The following is a 20,113-nucleotide window of genomic DNA, read 5'->3' on the forward strand; positions in this document are numbered from 1 at the left end:
GCCGATTCCAATGAGATACCTTCAGAAATTTATTTTCAGATATGGATTAAAAATAAAAACCCTTCTGGGTATCTTAGAATTTTATAACTTTCATTATAGAAAACTTGTAATAGCAAATGTTTCCGGAATCTATTACGAGAGTTATGTCGCAAGCCAAATTGTTAAATTATATCATCGAACTACCTTACCTAGCTAGATATTGTGACGAAAATAGTACTTTTCTATTCTGCTTTAGGCTTTTTCTGTCATTTTGTAGATTTATTTTATTTTAAAAGTATGTTAAGACTGAATTCTTTATTTTGCAAATGGTATTATTATTACCAGTATAAACTCCGCCAAGTGTAGTCCTAACACCACTTGCATTATTGACTGCACCACGAGACAATGCACCTGATACTGCCATTGAACCAAAAAATGATGAAGCCACATTACAAAGACCCAAAGCAAGCAATTCCTGAGTCGCATCTATACTTCGGCCTTCAGCTAAAACGGAAAAAGATAATTGTAATTTGAATTAAGTTAACAATTACACAGTAATAAATTAATTTACAGTAACAGCTGAAAATTTAAGAGATGAGATGATTTACAATAATTTATCAGATTTATAGTAAATATAAAACAAAACCTACATACGTCGTATTAGACTTATTAGCAATATTATAATATTAATATTGATATTAATAAAATCAATTAATGAATTAATATTAATACGTCGTATTAGCAATCCATTAGAAGTGTGGTTAGAAATAATTTTAGAGCCATAACTCACCAAAAACTTTTGCCAAAGACACATCCTCAAGAAGTGACAGGAGTGGTAAAACAATGATGGCCGAACTGAGGTTTGAGCACATCTCTAGGAATGTGTAGGTTCTATTACCAGATTCAACTTCAAATGGTGGAGGCTGAATTGAAGGAAGACCTTTTTTTACAACACCTGAAACAAAACGAATCAACATCTATAAGACATGTTTAAGTGTAAAAACACAAAATTTCTTGTTTATTGTTCAAGTAAAAACAATATCACACACAAATTTTTGTTACTTAGCTCTTAAATTGTAGTCAAAACTTAGGAATTTGTTAAAATTCAAATTTTTAATATTTTGAATGTGATATAGTACATTGAAGATGCATTTAATGGCTAAAAATTAGTTTCAGTATCAGAATAAACTTAAAAATAACTCAATTTTTTTTAGACTAAAATTTGTTTTACAGCATTACAAATCGAGCTTCAAGCATTAGAGATTTAAGCAATATTTCTAAGAAGATCATTTATTAAGAAAATTTGGTGCTTAGCGGCTGTTGGTAAAATGGCAACCGATTTAGGTTTCAAATTCTAAATTTGCTCAAGGGCTGCACCCACTTCTAACCTTAACGCTACCTTTAATCAGCCTCATTTAAAGAAAACTATGGTTTTAATAAAATATTCTGCCGAAAATAAAGTTTTCTATCGCAGAGAATTGCAAAGGAGAAAAATAACAATACTAATACAAAGATTACTTATAATAAAATTAACTTTTCATACTGACTTTCAATTAATTTTATTTTAATAATTTAAAAATTTACCTGAAAGTACAAAAGGACATTCTCCGTGAGCGTGAAGAAGATATGCCATAAGCGCACAAACTACTACTACTAAGATATTTCTTGCGGTAGATATGAACCATAGAACTTGTGCTAATAATTTCTGGCCAGGAGTTCGATCCTTTGTATCTCTAGGACCAACAGGAATATCCTTGACTTTCTAGAATAAAAATTACTGTAATTAATACAAATGCTGAAATTCCAGGTTAGATTCATCATTTACACATTACTAATCTCATATTATATAAAATAAGAATATTCACTATTTGTTCACTAAAAGCAAATTTAGAAATAATGTAAAAACATTATTGACTAATTAGTTATTTGTTATGCCCAATGGCTTGAATATAAAAAATATTTATATAAATAGGTAATCAAATTTGATTGCACTAAATTAATAAGAGTACATACCCTAAGAGCTAGAAGTACCAACATGCAGACAATGCCAAGTATGGTATCCCATTTCTTGGTTTCTCCAATATGACCTGCTAGTTGGTCCCAGACGTCAAGAAAGTTGCTAGCAGTATAAGTGAGACCAAGTAAATCTTTGATCTGGGTAGTGGCAATTATAATTGCAGCCGCTGACGTAAATCCAACTGATACCGGCCCAGAGATAAAATCTATCAGAAATCCTAAAAATAAAAACAAACAATAATAATAATTTTCAAACAGCAACAAATCATTTAAAGTAAAGAAAATATTAAAAACTGTTTTAATAAAAATTTTAAATAGTATAGTTTAATATGATTTTGCTTTTAAATGTTGTGGCTAACATAAACAAGTTATCATGGAACTTATTGAATATGATCGATTTGAATAATCGATAAAAGTGTTTCCATAAAATTATATTAAATTCCCAAATCTGGTAATTCCCAATTTAAACTTGCTCTTTTCTTTGAAATTCCTACTTATTTAATTAAATTAAATTTAACATCCGCTGAATAGAAGAGTTTGAAATGACTGAATTGAATTAACTCTGTTAAGCGCAATTTCTCATTAACTGTTTCACGGTTTATGGTTCAATTATTGTCCAGAAGAATGTTGGTACAAGCTATTTGTCCGAGAATAATAGCAGAAGCTAAGACCTTGACGATTCTATGCCTATTGTTGTAATTTAATTATTGCCAGGCACGCCCTTACTTTACAGTTTTGCTGTTGCAGTAAGTAAAATAATTTAAATTATAATTCAATTATATTTTATTCTAATACTTTGGATTTACAGGATTCTATTTTATGACCCAATTATGATAATTTGAGATTCAGTAAATTCTCTTCTTATTAAGGTTATGTATATCAAAGTTGTTTACAATAAATACAGGCTATGTATCACATAATGAATATAAAATCATATTCTAGACAAGTCAAACTCTTTATAGTAAAAGTTTAATTGATAAAGAATTTAAAAAATATTTTTGTAAACTATACTTACCAAGCTGAAGTATACCCATCAGTAATTGAACACAGCCAGTTAGAAAAGCTAGAAGTATTGCACCTGAAGCACCCAACCCATGAAGATTCTCTCTAGTTAATATAGCCATTATAGCCGTAGGGCCTATTGGACTGTCCTTACAGCTGCCAAATATTGCATATATAAAACAACCCACAAACGATGAGTAGAGACCATACTGCAAAAAATAAGAATTTTTTAATGCGGAGCAAAAAAAAATAATAAAATAATGATCTGGTTTAGATTGTTGTCCAAAAATTGTAATTTAAATTTCAAACATTTCGTTTTGAGTTTTTGTTTTTTAAATTCCATATTTCATTAAAATCCCAGTTCCCCAATAAATAGGATAGTTGAAAAACAATACCATTTTTCTTAGGCTACTGAAGAGTCTCAATGAAACTAGGCTAATACCCTTATCGGCTTTTTAGGCCGATGATAGTACTGATAGGTATTTATCTCGAATTAATGAATGAATTTAATCATTTCTACAGAAAAAAGTGAAATGTAAGAGATAATTTTTCTGCAACCATGTAGGAATGTTCTCAAAATCAGCTGTGTAATGCCCAACTTTATCTCACTCGTGGGGAAAAATTAGTGTCACTTTCCTCGATTCAATTAAAAAACGAATATTAAAAAAATAAAATAAAAATTGAAAGGAATATAGAAATAAAAATAATATTTTAATAAATAATTAGATATTTTTAATTATAACAGTTAAAAAGGTTATAGTGTTACCTTATAGAAATTTATAATGGATTCTAGTGATTCCTGTTTAGTTTTTTTTTTTTAGTTAATAACCCAAATGGTTGCAGAAAAAATATAATATTTAACTCGAGTGTAAAGTATTTTCCACACTTGTTAAATAAATAACTATTTTCAAGAAGAAATTATTTCTTTTTTTAAAGTTTATTTGGAAACCAATTGCATATTCTTTATTTCATTTTTTAACTGTAAGAAGTTCAATTATTTACTTAATACTTTATTGATAAAATAAATAAAATAAGATCAAAGTTGAAGAGTTTATTTATAGATTCCTTTTATTTTATTTGATTTGGTTTTAATAAAAAAAAATCAGCACATAACGAAGAGATATGAACCTTTAAAGTGTACAGTTGCCTTTTGTGAGCATTGTCCTACTCTTTTTAAGGAAACAGTTAATGGTTGAAGTCCATATGAGGTAGGTTTGTAATTTCCATCTTCTTTATTTTCTCTTAACCAGTTCTCTGAGAAACCTTCTTATATGTTTAATAAATATAGTTAAAACTTTCTTAATGCTTCTTGTAACGGGTATTTCTATTTTAAGTGAATATTTCTAAAGGTGATCTCTTGGGGAAAAGTATTTCTTCGTAAATTATCATTAACGATAATACTTTTAGATGTTTTTCGTTTTGTAAATATGTATCTTTTAGTCTTTTAAAGTATATTCTAAAGCAAAACTCTTTTCTTGCTAACAAAGACAATACATTTTCCCTTTTCACTATTGCATTATAACAACTTAACACAAAAATTGTTACAATAATTATTAATTTTTTATTGTAATAAGTAATTGAGTCAGAAAACAATGATTTCGGTGGTGCATTGAGAAGGATCCGGGTGCCAAATAACTTAAATGTCTTAAATTAATAACTAAATAGCAATAAAACAATAAATAGCTTTCTTTTAACATTAAACTATAAACATAAATATGAAACTTAAGGTTTAGTTATGCAAGTACTACATTGCTAAACATTATGTTAACACATCTCCATCTTCAACAAAGGAATTATTTTCCAATTCTTGTTTCGCAAACCCAATTGCAATCATAAACTAAACTGTCATTAGGAAAGAATATAAAAACACATTTTTTTTTATATATATATATTAACGGTTACATTTATTGGTGTAACTTTAATCGTATTAAATTTATCTCTCAAGGAAGTCTAGCTCTACAACTTCTTCAATTCGTTGGCTGTCTATAACCTTTTTTAGGCTTCTTTATCATTTTGCCTTTATAAATGCCAACCCAAAAAAAGAACTAGATAAAAATCTAATTTTATTTATTGATGACGGAAAGCTTTTTTTTTGGCGCATTGAATGTCACGTTCATTAGCGCCCTAAATCACAATTATTTTCTCTTCCCCACAGCCACTTGAGCTGGGATGTGACACGTGCAAACACTACAGCTTCTAACCTTCCTCAACAAGGTAGGTCTTTCAACAATATTGGACAACAATCTTTATCATAAACAATTACTTTTTAAAACTATAGAAATAATAGTGCAAATTACTTCTGAAGGAAGACCGGCGACGCTGGCGTATGCGATGGCCTGCGGAATGACGGTAAGACCGACCGTAACTCCGGCCAACAGATCCGCAACCGCCGTCTGACTACTATACTCGGATACATAAGAAATTACTGGCAATCTCTTCTTTAAAACTTTTTTGTTACATATCCTTCTATTAAGGTGTGGCCGTCTTCTTCTGGTAAATTTTGGACCATCTGAACTTCGGCCATCGTCATCGTCCTCTGGAACTTTTGAAACAAAAAGAAAATTTAATATTAGTTTAATTGAACAATTTCCTATATTGCAAAGAATCAAAAAATGGTTGGAATTCTTACAAAACTACTTTTTGATTTCAATATTAAAGCATGGCAGAATTGATGGAACTCTTAGGAACCCACTTAAAAACTAGATTTTCTAAAAATAAATGTATATCGAGGGGAATTGCAGAATATTTCAATCACAAAAACAAGCAAAAAGCTTAAGCATGGTGTACTTTTTGACGCAAGAATTTTGGGAAAAACTTTTTAACTTCATCAAAGAGAATAAAACATACTGCTGAAATTCTTATTATATAGTTCTTATGTAATTCTTAGCTAGAAGAAGGCGTTTTTTGGTTTATTTTTTTATTATCAATCGCAAATTCCACAAAAAAAAAGAGATAGAAATTATCTTCTTATCTACCTAAAGTAGATTTGTAAAGGCTTAAAAAAGAATATTTTTAAAGAGGTTATGGGAGCAAACAGTATTGGCAAGCTTACATTACATAAATTTCGAAGTGTTCAAGTAAATAATAATGTAGGTCACTAGATTTATATACAAGGGTACTTGTGGAGAATTCCAACCCTGTAGATTGAGCCAGTTTTGTCGGGAGGTTACGCTATTCAGAAGTCTTTTGAGATCGAGAACAGATAAACGCCCATTTTAATTTTTCTCTTTCTAGAAGTCACTTTAACTCACTGTTCAATGAGGAAACGTTCTGTCTGTTAACAAGAGAACACTGTACAGAACCTGACTTAAGGAAACTCCAGGCGCTTAATTAGTAAAAATAATAAAAGAAGATTAAAATGAACGTTATGTAAATAAACAAATGTTTTAGCTAGTTCATTCAACGAGAAGCAAAAAATAAAAAAAACCTGCCCCTCAGAACAACATTCTACTTCTGAACAAAAATTATTAATTAATTGTCTGTTGCATAAGAGAGAGAGAATAAAAAAAATGAATATTTTGCACCATATTACTTACTCAACTGCAATGATAGTAAAAAAAGAAACCACATTAAATCAAGCAATGAACCTCGCATTGAAGACTTCATGGACAGCGACTTCTTAGAAGAGTATGACTCATACGTTCACAGTCCACTCACCCAACCAGCTTATGGTTACATGGACATAAGGTTCGATTTAAATCTAGTTTGCACACGATTTAATTCAAATGTTCCAAGAAATTTATCTTTATTAATTATATTTAAATTCTAAATTACTTTATAAATAAATTTACATTTCATAAATAAACTGTATGTTAATTTAAATTTAAACATCATGTAATTATTGAAATTGACGTGAATTCATTTATTCAATCATGGAATGTATAATGAATTACAATTATATCATTTAAGAATTTCCCTTCTATTATATCCGTTGAAAGGCACACATGATTATTGATAAAGCATTGCATTTATTGTAGTAAATATCAGATCCAATTGAACCTATCAATTTTCTAAAAAAAAAAAAAATGTTTTAAAATTTATGAAATAGAGCTTTTGACGGCAACAGGTTATTTAAATGTGTAACCTCCAAAAAAGTTATTTATCAGTGTTGGCACATTTATAAAAAAACAAAATAAATCCTATAAATTTAAACTAGGCAGACATCTTCTTTTACCGATGGAGAATTAGCCATCTGAACTAAATTAATGTTTAACAGAAACAATAAGTCTTCTCAGACTTATCTACAATAATCTAAAAAGGTGGAATTTTTCTGAAATAAGATGCAAATTTTTCATTTAGTTTTGCCATAAAAAAAAATCAAGTTTCTTTTATATAAAAACAGAAAATCTCAAATAATCCTCAAGGTTATCTTTCTTGACATTCGCATAAATAACTTTTTTAAACAGATCAAACAGAATAAAATCAAATTGCCTTATTGTCATTTCTTTTTTTTTTATATATAATTTTATATTTATTAAATTAATGCATGCCCTTCTTGATTTATTTATGCTAATTATCAAATATTTGTTTTACATTATGAATAATTTATTTTTTTTTTACCAAGCTCAATGATTAGTTGATAAGAAGTGTCTAACAATGTCGCGTATTCTTTTGTATTAAATTATCGGTTGTCAATTTTGACAACTATGTTGAATTAGAAGGACATTTATGCATTATTTCGCCACGCATAAATATATCGAGCGACCTTTTAATATATTGTATAACCTTCTATTAGATGTTCAAGGGACAGTAAAGACTGATTGTATTTTTTTGTAAATTTAAGGTACGACATTAACTGAGGTCATGGGCGCACTCTGTGCATGCTTCCGACCTCTGAGAGGGTTCTCTCATTCCAGACAATATCCGCTATTATTGGACAAAGAGATGAATGAGACCTAGGAGGCAAAACAAAGCAAAACTCTCAAGGGCCGGAATGCCTGGACTAAAACCCAAATCTTCAGGATGTAAATCCACCTTGCTCGAGATTGATGTCTTTAGTTGTATTCACTTTTATCAACCAAAACATAGGCGTTGATGAGCTTCCATGCTAGGAAGGTTGGACAGCCAAAATTTAAACATAACCTTAGGTTCATTAATAAATTTTTCAAGCATTGTTTGAATAAACAAGATCGCTATTTATAATAATTTGCAAGTTCTGCTAAAGGCTATTATTTCTAATCAAAAGAATTCAACGTATTGTGAAATTAAAGAGAGGCTTCTGATATAAAAACTATATTCTTTTTACTATTTATTTTGTTTGATAAACACGTCTATTTTATTTGTTTGTTTTGTTTTTAATACATTTATTGACAAGTTTGTTTTGAACCATAGCCTATAAGCTTCACAAATTAATTAAAATAATAATAATGGATGGAACAAATAACAATATTTTGTTCAAAAGCAATTCCAATCAGAATTTGAAAAATCCATCTAATAATTCTCACAAAACGATGTTTCTGCAAGATGATTTTAAGGAGTAAATTTCTAGCTTATCATTCTGCGAGAACATTGAACTAATTATAATTTAATTTTAAAAATGTATTACTTAATCACTGGATGTCTTAATTTTAGTTGAAATATTATTATTTTTTATTACTTACCATTAAGTTTTTATTATTTTTACTTAATAGTACTTTCTCTTTGGTTAATTTTATTCACTTAAGCTATGTTTAGAAATTAATTTAAATATTGATAATAAATGTTTTTAGTAAATTGAATACTGGTAATGTATAAACTAGCATTATAAAAGTATTGGTATTTCGTATAAACATAAATTATAAAGTTACATGTGATATGTTTTATGTACTTATAAAACCCAAGATATATTTAATGTCTTTACTGTAATAAATAAATAATTATTAATATTTGCAGCATAATACTCCGTATTATAAGGGACTATATTAAAAAGAAAACAGTAGGTATTTATTACATCTGTTAAATATATATTATATGTTGTTCTGTAAATGTTACTTAGGGAAATTATAATTAAAAACATAAGAAATGAAAAAAGTTGTATAGAACAGTTGATGATTCACAATAGAGAATTACAATTTAAATTTGAGAATTAGATCTGCTGGACTATTTGCAAAGAAATGACGATGATTTAGCTAAATATGAGGAATTAGTAAACTTTCTGTGTCTCGACAATTACCTTTGGAGCTAGAATCACATTATTGAGAATCTCCAAAATAATAAGCGCATGGAGTAGATTATTTATGAATCCAACAGAAATATCTTTAGGAGTAAATATCTTGAAAACAAAAAAACTGAGTAAAAGTGCTTTAGTAACTTCGAATGAATTTTATTCTTCAATTATCTTAACTTTGACCTTGGTTTAAAAGGTCAGTAGGAAAAGAAATGTACCTCATAACAATCATTCTATAGAAAACCACAATTTAACAGAATTCTCTTTGTACAAATTAAAGTGCTTGGTAATTTTAGTGTGTTGGGTGCAGGCGATTTAATTCATTCAGCAGTGGATGAATCATTTTGGAAAATGGATCGTCATTTGATGAATTTTGAGAACGTATGGAAATATTTGGGAAAAGAGTGGAAATAATATTTTTTTGAGCTTCGACTCAAGAGAAGTGTTTTTATTAAATTGTTTTGTTGAGATACTTTTTCCTCTATCTAGGAACCACTACAACACGAATGTTCTAGAAATCTTTACAACACAATATTCCTGCAGTAACCTAAATTGCACAATGTCCCTTTAGGTACCTTACTAGTTCAAGGACTTCCTGAGAGCCACTATAGCAAATTCTCTTAGGAATTAGCGTTTTTCCTGTACCTATTATCCGTATCATTCTACTCTTTACATTTTTTTGGTCTTGTAATTGTACTTTGTAACATAATATCCTTCATACACTTGTACCTGTCCCATTTGCTCCATGCTTTAGTTCTATATTTTCTCATTTGTTGAACTTATACTTGTCAAACTTCTAACGTGTTTGTATTTAATTTTTTCACATTCTCATCGTCCATAATAATCCTTCATAACTACAAATGAAATTCCGTTTGTTTAGAAAACTGTCTACTTCTATGTAATTTTAAAGCAGGTTCAGAGGGTTCCTTTGATGTGCTCTTGTGACTTGTCATTGTAAAGCAATTTAGGCGGATAATTATCAGTGCGAATTTTTTTAATAAATGTGGCAACCCTGAACAAAGTCAACAGAGAGTGAAACCACAATAGGTATACATTCTAACCAATAAAGTAAAAGGTTATGAGAAAAAACGTTAAATATGAAACTCTAAATAACATATTATTAAGAGCAATATTTCGGTGGATAACTAGCAATTATGATATAAACGTGTTAATACGTTCTAGAATATTATTTAATATTAAAAGAGAGCAACAGTGAATGGTTATATGATACAGTTAAAATGCTATAGTGAATTAAATTTAATAATTATTACCACTATATTTCCGGTGTCTCACATCGCGTAGAGGTCTCAGATAGTTGCAAGAAGTGGAAGTATGTTTGTCGATGCTAGTCACGGTAAGCCAAGGATGAGGCCTCAGGCTTTCAGACAGAACTAGTTACAAATTACATTTGGGCTTCTGTGATTATAAGAATAGGATAACCAACTACAGAGTTGTAGTCAAGGCGGCATGTGCTACAAAGATGGATAGTGTCTGGATAGACAATTTGAAGAATTGATAAATATTGTCCTGAATGTCCTGGATATTTAGGACTAAAGTGTAATGAGGAGTGCTTGCAGACAATGGCTGTTAATGGCTTCCAAAGAAGCAAAACTGTGAATGTGGATGCTAGAGACAGGCGAAAAGCTTATTGGTTAGCCATTCGAGGCATGCAGTTCAGGATTGGGAAAAGATTCGGACTATCATTGGTCTCTTGTCTTAGAACGGGAAGCTCCCAAATAGTGCACACAGTCTACGTCAGGATTATATTAATTTTATAGCATATTATTGAAAAACTGTTATTTTACATTCATCTTCAGAGGGTTATAAGGATGTTAAACCCCTAAACCTGCCCTAGTTGTATCTAATTTCTGTTTGTAACCAACTTATAACGAATTAGTGAACTTAATTCTTTCAAGATAATCTTGTACAAATTTGAGTCAAGCTTATCTAAAACATAGAATAGCAATAATATAAAAAGGAAACAATATTGATCATTAATATAGCAAAAATAAGTTTTCAAAAAATTGTATAAATTTATAAAAATTAAAGGAATGGAAAACAGAACAAAGTCTGTGTGAAATAGAAAGGCTTACCAAGTAATCAACTAGAAGAATCATTCTTAAATAAATGCTATTAGAAGAAGTAACAATCGCAACTAGCTATCCAAAAACCTAGAACGTGCTATTTTTACTGTTCATCAACAAAAATTAAAAAAACGGCTATTAAAGGAACCCAAATACAATGTATACACTTTATTCTGTGCATAAAATATAGTGAGAGGACCTTGTCATTTACTATTGTCCTTTAAAGAAGATGAAGTAAATAGAAGATAATCTATTAAGCACTGTAGATACAGTCTAGATTGTATTCTTATATTGTTTTCTTCCTCATTTAATATCCTTTCTAATAAGTGTATCTAATATTGCATCTGATTCAATCCAGTGTCATAGTTTCTTTAAGATGACGTCCTCATGGCAATCATTACTATGTTCCCTCTAATTGTAGGATACTAGAGAGTCTTTCTTATTTAATGGGTTAAGAAAGTAAGTTATTGCCGTTCATTTTGAAAATTGTTAAAAAAAAAGAAGAAGAATATTTTGGTGGTTTACATTTGACATAGAACATTTTTAACTAAAACGCTAGTGGTTTTTTATATTTTCATATTTATTCTATTTGAAATAGTTAAGAGTCCAACTTACAAAAATCAAATTTAAAATATTCTGTATTATAAAATATTAAATAATAAACAATGTTGAATTAAGGTTAAATAAACTAAAAATAGTTTTAAACTTTTAAATAGTTTTAGAACCAACAAATTAGTCTTAAATACATTTGTCGCCGAAAAGTTTAAAATAAAAGAAAATTTATAAAATATGTTAAAGTAATAAAGACAATAAATAGATATTAATAAAACATTTTGAACTGCATCGATGTATTATATCATAGAATATCTTTATATTGATGGAATTTATGGAATTGCTAATGGACATGAAATTTTTTGTTGAACATTGGTAAGAAGTGGTAAACAAGGTTGGAGAATTATTACAGTTTAAATTGTTTGATGTTTTTGGTTAAAACCAAAGTACTATATGTTGATAAACGTATTTCTGAACCTATCAAAATATTCTTAATTTAATTGTATTTCAATCAGAATGTAAAAAAAACGGTTCCGGCACGAAAATAGATCATTTGATCAGAGATTTCTTCAGCCAGCTTCATTTTTTTTCGGATATTGATCAGTTTCAGGCATGCATTCAGCCATAATCAGTAAGTCTTCTTCATCCATTAATTACTAAAAAATCTATGACGGTTCCTTAAGGTGTTTTTTTTTTTTTTTTCATAAAATTTAGGAAGAAGTGCAGTCTTCCAGGTAAATATGGTGCGAAATCTCTTTTAAGAAAAGCAATTTGTAACAATAAACTGAATAGTAGATTCTAGCAAGAACTTAGTAGATTACAAAAGAAAATATAATCTAACCAATTTTTTATTTCATTTTATTATGTCTAAATCTGCAATGTCGAATTCGTTTATTATTGTGTGCCTCACTATTTATCACTTTACGTTCAAGTACTTATTAAAATAAATGTAAATAAGATTTCTTAACATTCCTCACAAGGATGTTAAGAAGCAAAACCTTGTCGTACAACATATATGTTAATAAGTTTTGCATTTATTAAAATGTTCTTTGGCCTACTTCTATGTTCTCTTTGCCTATATAATTAATTTGACCCATTTGTCTTAATATTTGTTTAGAATTGTCGCTTTTGTTCTAAATAATATTGAATTAATTTTTATGTAAACAATATTCTTTCCTTTTTTATCTAAATTTTTTAGTAAGAATTTCAATATTAAATATGAATTTATTATGGTGTACCAGTGTTCCTTGGAATAGCGTTTTCTTAATTATTTGGTTTTTCAAAAACGGTTCATTAACAGCTTCATCACCAATACAGAATGTTGGTCTAACTAATCATAACCTAACGTAGGATATAATTATAATTAAATAAGTGAATAGTTCTGTATTACTTTTATAGTTATTCAGCGAAATTAAAAATGGATCTATCATAAATCTAAATTTGTAAATTACATGATTCTAAGCTCAGAGATGTGAACTAACTCTGATTATTGGTTTCGCAAACTCTAAAAAGAGTTCAAAATAATACTGTAAAGGCAACGTCGTAGGATCTAAAAGGCGATTGGAAGAATGTAAGCAAGTTTAAAGGTAATTTAGTGAGTGATATCTAATAACCCAGAGTGACCTAGAGAAAGGTACAGTCAGAAGCAATCTGTATAGGAACAGCTCTGAATGGATTCTACGAATGGATTTTCTGGCTCTCCCAAATTGCTCGAAATGAAAGAAAAAAAAAATCCTGATGAACTGTAGAGTAAGATTTAAACTTCAACTTAGAATTTTTGACTCAACTGTAGTAATTCTTCTGAGATTTGATAACTAGTTATTCAATGTTAGTTATTTTTTATGTAAGAAGAACCGTAGTCTGTATATATACATTTCTAAAAAGGATATCTTAGAAGAATTTAAAATGTACAACTAAGCTTAATAATGGTGATTCTATTCAATAAAAGTTGAATTACGTGAAACTGTTCAAGTTTCACAGAACGTTTTTTAGTCTATTTTCTTTTACTGATCATTTCTAACCACTTGTTTTCCTTGTCCTTCAAAACAAAGACGTATACAGATTGTTCTTCAGTCTTTTGATGAACAACATTGGACTTTCCAAGCAATTAACCATCTTCTTTTGGTAAACAACAAATCAAAAAATTAATAAACCATTGTGGTTAATTAAAATCGGTAAAATCTAACTATTTACATATTTTGGTACATCTGCTTTGAATGGTAAATTTCCTAAAGGTAAGTTAGCCTTCTGGTGGTTTGATGTTAACCACACACTTTCACTTGCTTTAATTTTTTTTGTATGTTTTTTGTTTTAAAGAACGGAAATTTTCAATAAATATTTTAATGTTACGTAGGAGGAGGATATTTATGTGAGAACGCGGTCTTACTTGTACGTCTCCAAGCAGTTCGTCTTGTACTACATGAAAGCCACAGCCTTTACAATGTAGGTCAGTCTTTGTGAATTGTGAAGTTGAGCTTATAACACATCCTTTTCTAAAGATCTACAATGTTCGGTTTAGATTCTCTTAAGATATTTTTAAAGAAAAGATAAAGTATTGAGAATATTCTCAAATGATCTAAAATTTAGCCATACACTGACCTAATAATCCCATTTGTTTTTCTTCAAAACCGTCCAACCACTCATAACTAAGTTCAATGGAGCCTGTATACCGAACTACCCATCTTTCAGGAAGCCTGTAGCGCTATAGGTCTAAAAGTTATCCTATGTTAGCAGAATCATGATGACCATTGTTGGATAGACCTCATTCAAATCATAACTTTATGTTTTTTTAAGTAATATTTGTAGCCAACTGGTTGTTGTAAATTAAATAGAACGAAAAAATTAAAATATCCATCACAGGACAGTGAACAGTAAAGAAGCTTCTATCAATAGAATAATTCAGTATCATCAGCTGGATGAAAATTATATTACTTCATAAACCACAAATCAAATTAGTAATTAACAATAACTCTAAGAAGGTACCTAAATTACTTTAAAAACCAAAAATGAACACAAAGGATTGTGTACGAGGTGTGGATATTAAATAACGAGACTGATGCTGCTACAGAAGAACTATGCATGCGCCAAATCCGATAACGACCAACAGCTGTGCATCGTAAAGCCTTCACTTTCGATTGCAGCGTCTCACGTGTTTGTAGAGAAATCTGTCTGGCCGGAACCGTCGTTTGTACAAGAGGTGTTAGTTTCGTTTTGCCGAAAACATGGATACTACACATGTAGTAGAGCAACGAATTGTCGTGAAATTTCACATCAAAACTTGGTAAAACCGCTGCTGAAGCTTAACTTTTATTAAAAGAAGTTTATGGCGATGAATGTTAATTACGTGCGCGAGTTTTTGACCCAGATAGTCGAGAAGACGTCGGAGATGATGACCACCCCGGGTCGCCCCCTTCCACGTCCAAAACGGTTGTAAATATCGATTATAATTAATCAACATTACTACCGGTGAGGTGCTTGCTCAACTCCATGAGTTCTCCAATCAAGTCAACGCGCCGGGCTCACACTGCACTGTCTGTCGCCAGACGTTTCTAGCCAAGTACAACATCCCAGTTTCTAGGCCATCCGCCTTATTCGCCTGACCTGGGCCCCATGTGACTTTTATCTGTTCCCCAAAGTCAAAGTCTGCATTAAAAGGAACATGATTTCAGTCACGTTGAAGCTGTGAAAGTAAAAGCGGCACGCGTCATGCAGGAGCTCACAGAAAAAGACTTCCAGCACTGTTTCGAACAATGGTAAATTCGCATGGAGCGTTGTAGGGATAGTGGAGGGGTGTATATTGAAGGTGATAATAACTAAATATGTATAAATTTAAAATAAAATGTTTTACAGCAATAGTCTCGTTATTTATTAGCTACATCTCGTATAAGGGTTCATTTTCTTAAAGAAAAACAATATTAAGTAGTTTATTGAAAAGCAGGATTACAGCCTCTGTAATTTTGAGGCTATAAAACATGTCGTGTGACCCTGTACGCTTACGCACATGCTCAAAATTAGCACGTCATTTAACACCGTACAAAACATCGAAACCACAAAAAAGGTTACCAAATATTTTCGGCGACTTCCTTCCTTAAAATAGTTTGGGATTTTGATAATCCTTCTCCGTGATTACCAATTAAATAATTCGATTTATTGTTCGATTATAAAATTAAAAGAGAATTCTAAGATTAATTATTTTTTAAATAGTTTTTTTTTTATTGTTAATTTCACTCGTAATACTTATTTTTATTTTATATGAGGGAGGCCATTTTTTTTTTTTTTTTTATCAAACACGTGTCAGTTTAAACTTTTGACGTTAATCTTTTGGCTATAAGGAAAACCACGTTTCAAAAAACAAGTTTGTTGTTATTTATTTTTTGTGGCCGCATTTGCAGCCAGCAGAAGCGCGAAGGCTATAATTTCACGTCACAATGATGATAGTAGCCTCTATCTCCTGTATAAGAGGAAATTCAAGCAATCATCACGAACACCAGAGCAGTTAAACATCGGTGAAGAGCAGGATGCAAATTGCCGATGTAATTATGACTGGTTTTTCACAAAATGCTACATGATTCTGGTATGCTCAACTCCCCTAGTTTTAGCAAAAAAAAAACTATAGTATAAATAATACTATGATATTGAACTACTCAGCGATTTGGTCAGCAGTTTTGGGTTAGCACAACCTCACTGAGAAGTATATTTTATCATATAGAGTCCATTTTCAAGATAGCAAAATCAACTTTCTCTTTCGTAGCACAACTCAACATTCTTGTATCCCCCAAACTGGATGAAGAAGCTATATCATGGTTGGCAAATCAGGGCAGATGAAGGTACGATCAATCTCCTAGTGGTTTTTAGAATTTTATGTCCTGAGATGTTACAGACACACTTACATAAAAATAGAATCCTGGGCCAAGAAATGGCGGATTAAAATGAACCCAGAGAAATGCCAGCATGCTGGACTCTCCGGCGAGGCTCCTGTCCACCTGTCCTTCTTCAACAGCAATCCTCTTCCTTGTACAAATCTGGTGCTAGCTACCTTGGGCCTCTACATAGACATAGGACTCAGAGTGGAACCCACACACTAGACTTAAAAGCCAAGCAATGACAAAACGTGCGAAACTGCTTTACAGACTACTTGGAAGACGCTCCAAATTGCCCTTAGTACTCAAACGCTTAATATACAGTACAATCCTTAAACCAACGTAGAATTACGGACTAGAGCTGTGGGGTTCAGCCAAACCTACAGAACATACGGACAGTACAAACATTTCAGTGAAAACTCCTCCGACAGATAGCTGTGACGCTCCTTACTACGGTGACAAACCTCACTCTTCACAACGACCTCAACATCCCCTTCATAGATCAACTCGCCAAGACTAAATACCAAAAATTCCATACTACTCTCTCGACTAGTTCTAATCCTCTTGTATTGTCTCACGCCTCCTCTGATATCCCTAATACTCCTCGCCGACTGAATCGCCAATGGCCCCGCGACTTCCTCGCAGTCTGAAGAACTAAACGTCATCCTTCTCCTATAGAGAGGGCTACCGCTGGGTAGTTTCTCTCCTCCTGCTCTCCTCCCGCACCACTTCATCACTCTCTCCATATTTACTGTTTGTATACAATGTATACAGATTGTAAATTACAAAATAAATTAAAAAAGAAAATGTCCTGAAATAACTCATTTTGTGACTAAATAATGAATGCAAGATTTTTATGAAACAATAAATTTAAAGCAAGGGTAGATGTGGCGTCAAGCGGATAATTGTTGATCACGAAATGTAGATGACGCTTAGCCAACTCGTGATTAGTAAGTTCTCATTGCTGATGCCAGTCTAGATCCTTGAGTGCTAGAAAAAGACAACAAAGAAAGTGCTCTTCTCAACAATATTTTCGTGTAGAAAGCAGTGAACAAATAAAGAAAACAGCGTTACTTTCTATTCTCTCCGATAGTCAAAAATCCAAATTCTCCAAGTGATAACCAAATTTGAAGAAAGAATTTAATTGCTCTAAAAAGAATAAAAGATCCTTGCAATACAATAACTTTTATAAGAATAAATTTTTGAATCAACGCTTTCAAGATTTTGTTTTTTTTTATTAAACTTGAAGAATAGTGAGAATAGTGGCCAGTGTTACCAACCACCAACCATAAAACTTTAAATAAAAAAAATAAAGCGCAAAAAATAGGGGGGGAAAAATTTGAATTTAGGTTAGAAATTTGCTAAAAAATTAATTAGAATTAACAAAATGTTATTTCCTTTAGTATGGGCTAAAGTTCTTTAATACGCCAATGATTGCAACATGAAAACTGGTATTTTATGGGAAGGGGGAGTTTAGTATGCCACATGACGCCGAACAGTGTACCGGCTTTTAAATATTCTTTGCGCAAATTGGGATATTAGTAAGATTTTGGTTTTTTTTTTTCTTTTATACCTGGGGATTCCCGAGTCAAAACTCAATTCGCTTATGAGGTCACTGATCCTTTTTTCTTCTAAGTTACTAGGAAAAACAGTCTCAAGCAAGAAAATAGAAAGTATTTTTTTTTTTTAATCTTACAGTTGTATCAATTGGTTAAAAATTAAATTACTGGATACAGTTACTTAAATTGTTGCGCAATTAATTTTAGTCAGTAAGTGACAATAATAGTCACCGTAAAAACTTGTTAAAAATAGTGGTTATTTATGGTTATTACTAATTTATATTGATAACCTTGAGGTTGATTTGAACTAAACGTTACGATTTCTTTGTCCCGTTTGAAATTACTCGAACAATCTCTTTAGTAACATCCGTTTACTTATAAAGCAGCTATATTTTTTTTAGATAACTATTCATTTATTAATTTCCGTTGCATAAGTATACAACGGAAATGAATTAAAGATTAAGATTAATTTGATTATATAAAAAAAACGAAGAAAGGGGAATTTAGGATGTTTTAAAGTACGAGGGTCGTTTGAAAAGTGCGTGCAAAGTCAGAGAGATAGCACTACTGGCGCGTATCGAGGTTATGTTTAGTTAGTAGCATCTCTTGGAAGAACACACACCAAGTTTCAGCCAGATCGGTCTATTTCTTTGTGTTTGGCATTCGTTTGAATCGAAGAAGTCAAGTGATTTTCAAAAAATGGACGAAAAAGAATTTCGTGTGTTGATTAAACACTATTTTATGAAAGGCAAAACGCCTCAGGAGACTAAAGAGAAGCTTGATAAACATTATGGTGACTCTGCACCTTCGATTAGAACAGTTTATAAGTGGTTTCAAAATTTTCGGAGTGGCCATATGGGCACAAGTGACGCTAAACGTTCTGGACGCCCAGTTGAGGTTACTACTCCAGAAATCATTGATAAAATCCATGATATGGTGATGGATGGCAGAAGAGTGAAGGTGCGTGAGATTGCTAGTGCTGTGGGCATCTCGAATGAACGGGTACATAATATTTTGCATCAACATTTGGACATGACAAAGCTATCCGCAAGATGGGTGCCGCGATTGCTCACGCTTGACCAAAAACGAAATCGTGTGAAGTGTTGCAAGGACGGTTTACAGCTGTTCCAGAAGAATCCGCAGGACTTTAAGCGTCGTTTCGTCACTGTGGATGAAACATGGATACATCACTACACTCCTGAGACCAAAGAACAATTAAAAGAGTAAATATGGTTTTATAAGAGGCACGAGAGCAGTCCAACACCCTGGGGTGACTCTCTAAAAGAAACAGTTGATTAATAACCTCTAACGCTGAGGATATCATGTGGCCAAGTGAGCCTGGGAAGGCCGTGAGGTTGTTGGAAAGAGTAGGAGATGGATAACTGATGGATTAATGGATTAGGATGAATTGGGAATGGATGAAACTTTTTCCAACTATAAATTATGGATTGTTCTTTTGAAAGTACAATTTGAAACATTAGTTAGTTATTCAAAGAATAAATACTTCTTATCTGCGATTATTGACTGCTTGGTCTGAACGCTATATACGAGGGTCGTTTGAAAAGTCCGTGCAAAAATAAAAACTACTTAATTTTTTGGGGTAAACCTTTTTTATTTTTCAACATAGTCTCCTTTTAGGCTTATACACTTCGTCCAACGCTGCTCTAGTTTGTTGATCCCTTCCGAATAATAGGATTTGTCCAAGTCTGAAAAATAGCCATTCGTTTCTGCAATCACCTCCTCGTTTGAATAAAATCTTTTTCCCGCCAGCCATTTCTTCATATTGGGGAACAAATAGTAGTCCAAGTCTGGAGAATAGGGGGGATGTGAAACGAGTTGGAACCCTATTTCCATTAATTTTGCGACCACAACTGCTGAGGTGTGAGCTGGTGCGTTGTCGTGATGGAAAAGGACTTT

General features: G+C 31.4%; 1 protein-coding gene across 5 annotated transcripts in view; it reads right to left on the bottom strand.

Annotated features, from left to right (window-relative positions):
- Positions 1 to 20,113, bottom strand: part of LOC141460916 (sodium-independent sulfate anion transporter-like) — a 174,801-nt gene that overhangs the window by 4,295 nt on the left and 150,393 nt on the right. For 3 of the 5 annotated variants that reach the window (XM_074141373.1, XM_074141370.1, XM_074141371.1), the window contains 6 exons: positions 5,295 to 5,539; positions 3,011 to 3,206; positions 1,993 to 2,213; positions 1,564 to 1,741; positions 770 to 934; positions 322 to 483 (listed from right to left, as the gene is read on the bottom strand). In XM_074141373.1, the coding sequence (XP_073997474.1) occupies positions 322 to 483; positions 770 to 934; positions 1,564 to 1,741; positions 1,993 to 2,213; positions 3,011 to 3,206; positions 5,295 to 5,539 (1,167 nt within the window). Of the gene's footprint in view, positions 1 to 321; positions 484 to 769; positions 935 to 1,563; positions 1,742 to 1,992; positions 2,214 to 3,010; positions 3,207 to 3,392; positions 3,605 to 5,294; positions 5,540 to 6,533; positions 6,941 to 20,113 lie in introns of those variants that run through there. The other 2 variants (XM_074141372.1, XM_074141374.1) reach the window with 2 other exon arrangements.

This window comes from Rhodnius prolixus, unplaced genomic scaffold, assembly GCF_049639745.1.
Source record: "Rhodnius prolixus isolate KJV_2025 unplaced genomic scaffold, Rpr scaffold_6, whole genome shotgun sequence".
NCBI classification, from domain to species: Eukaryota; Metazoa; Arthropoda; class Insecta; order Hemiptera; family Reduviidae; genus Rhodnius; species Rhodnius prolixus.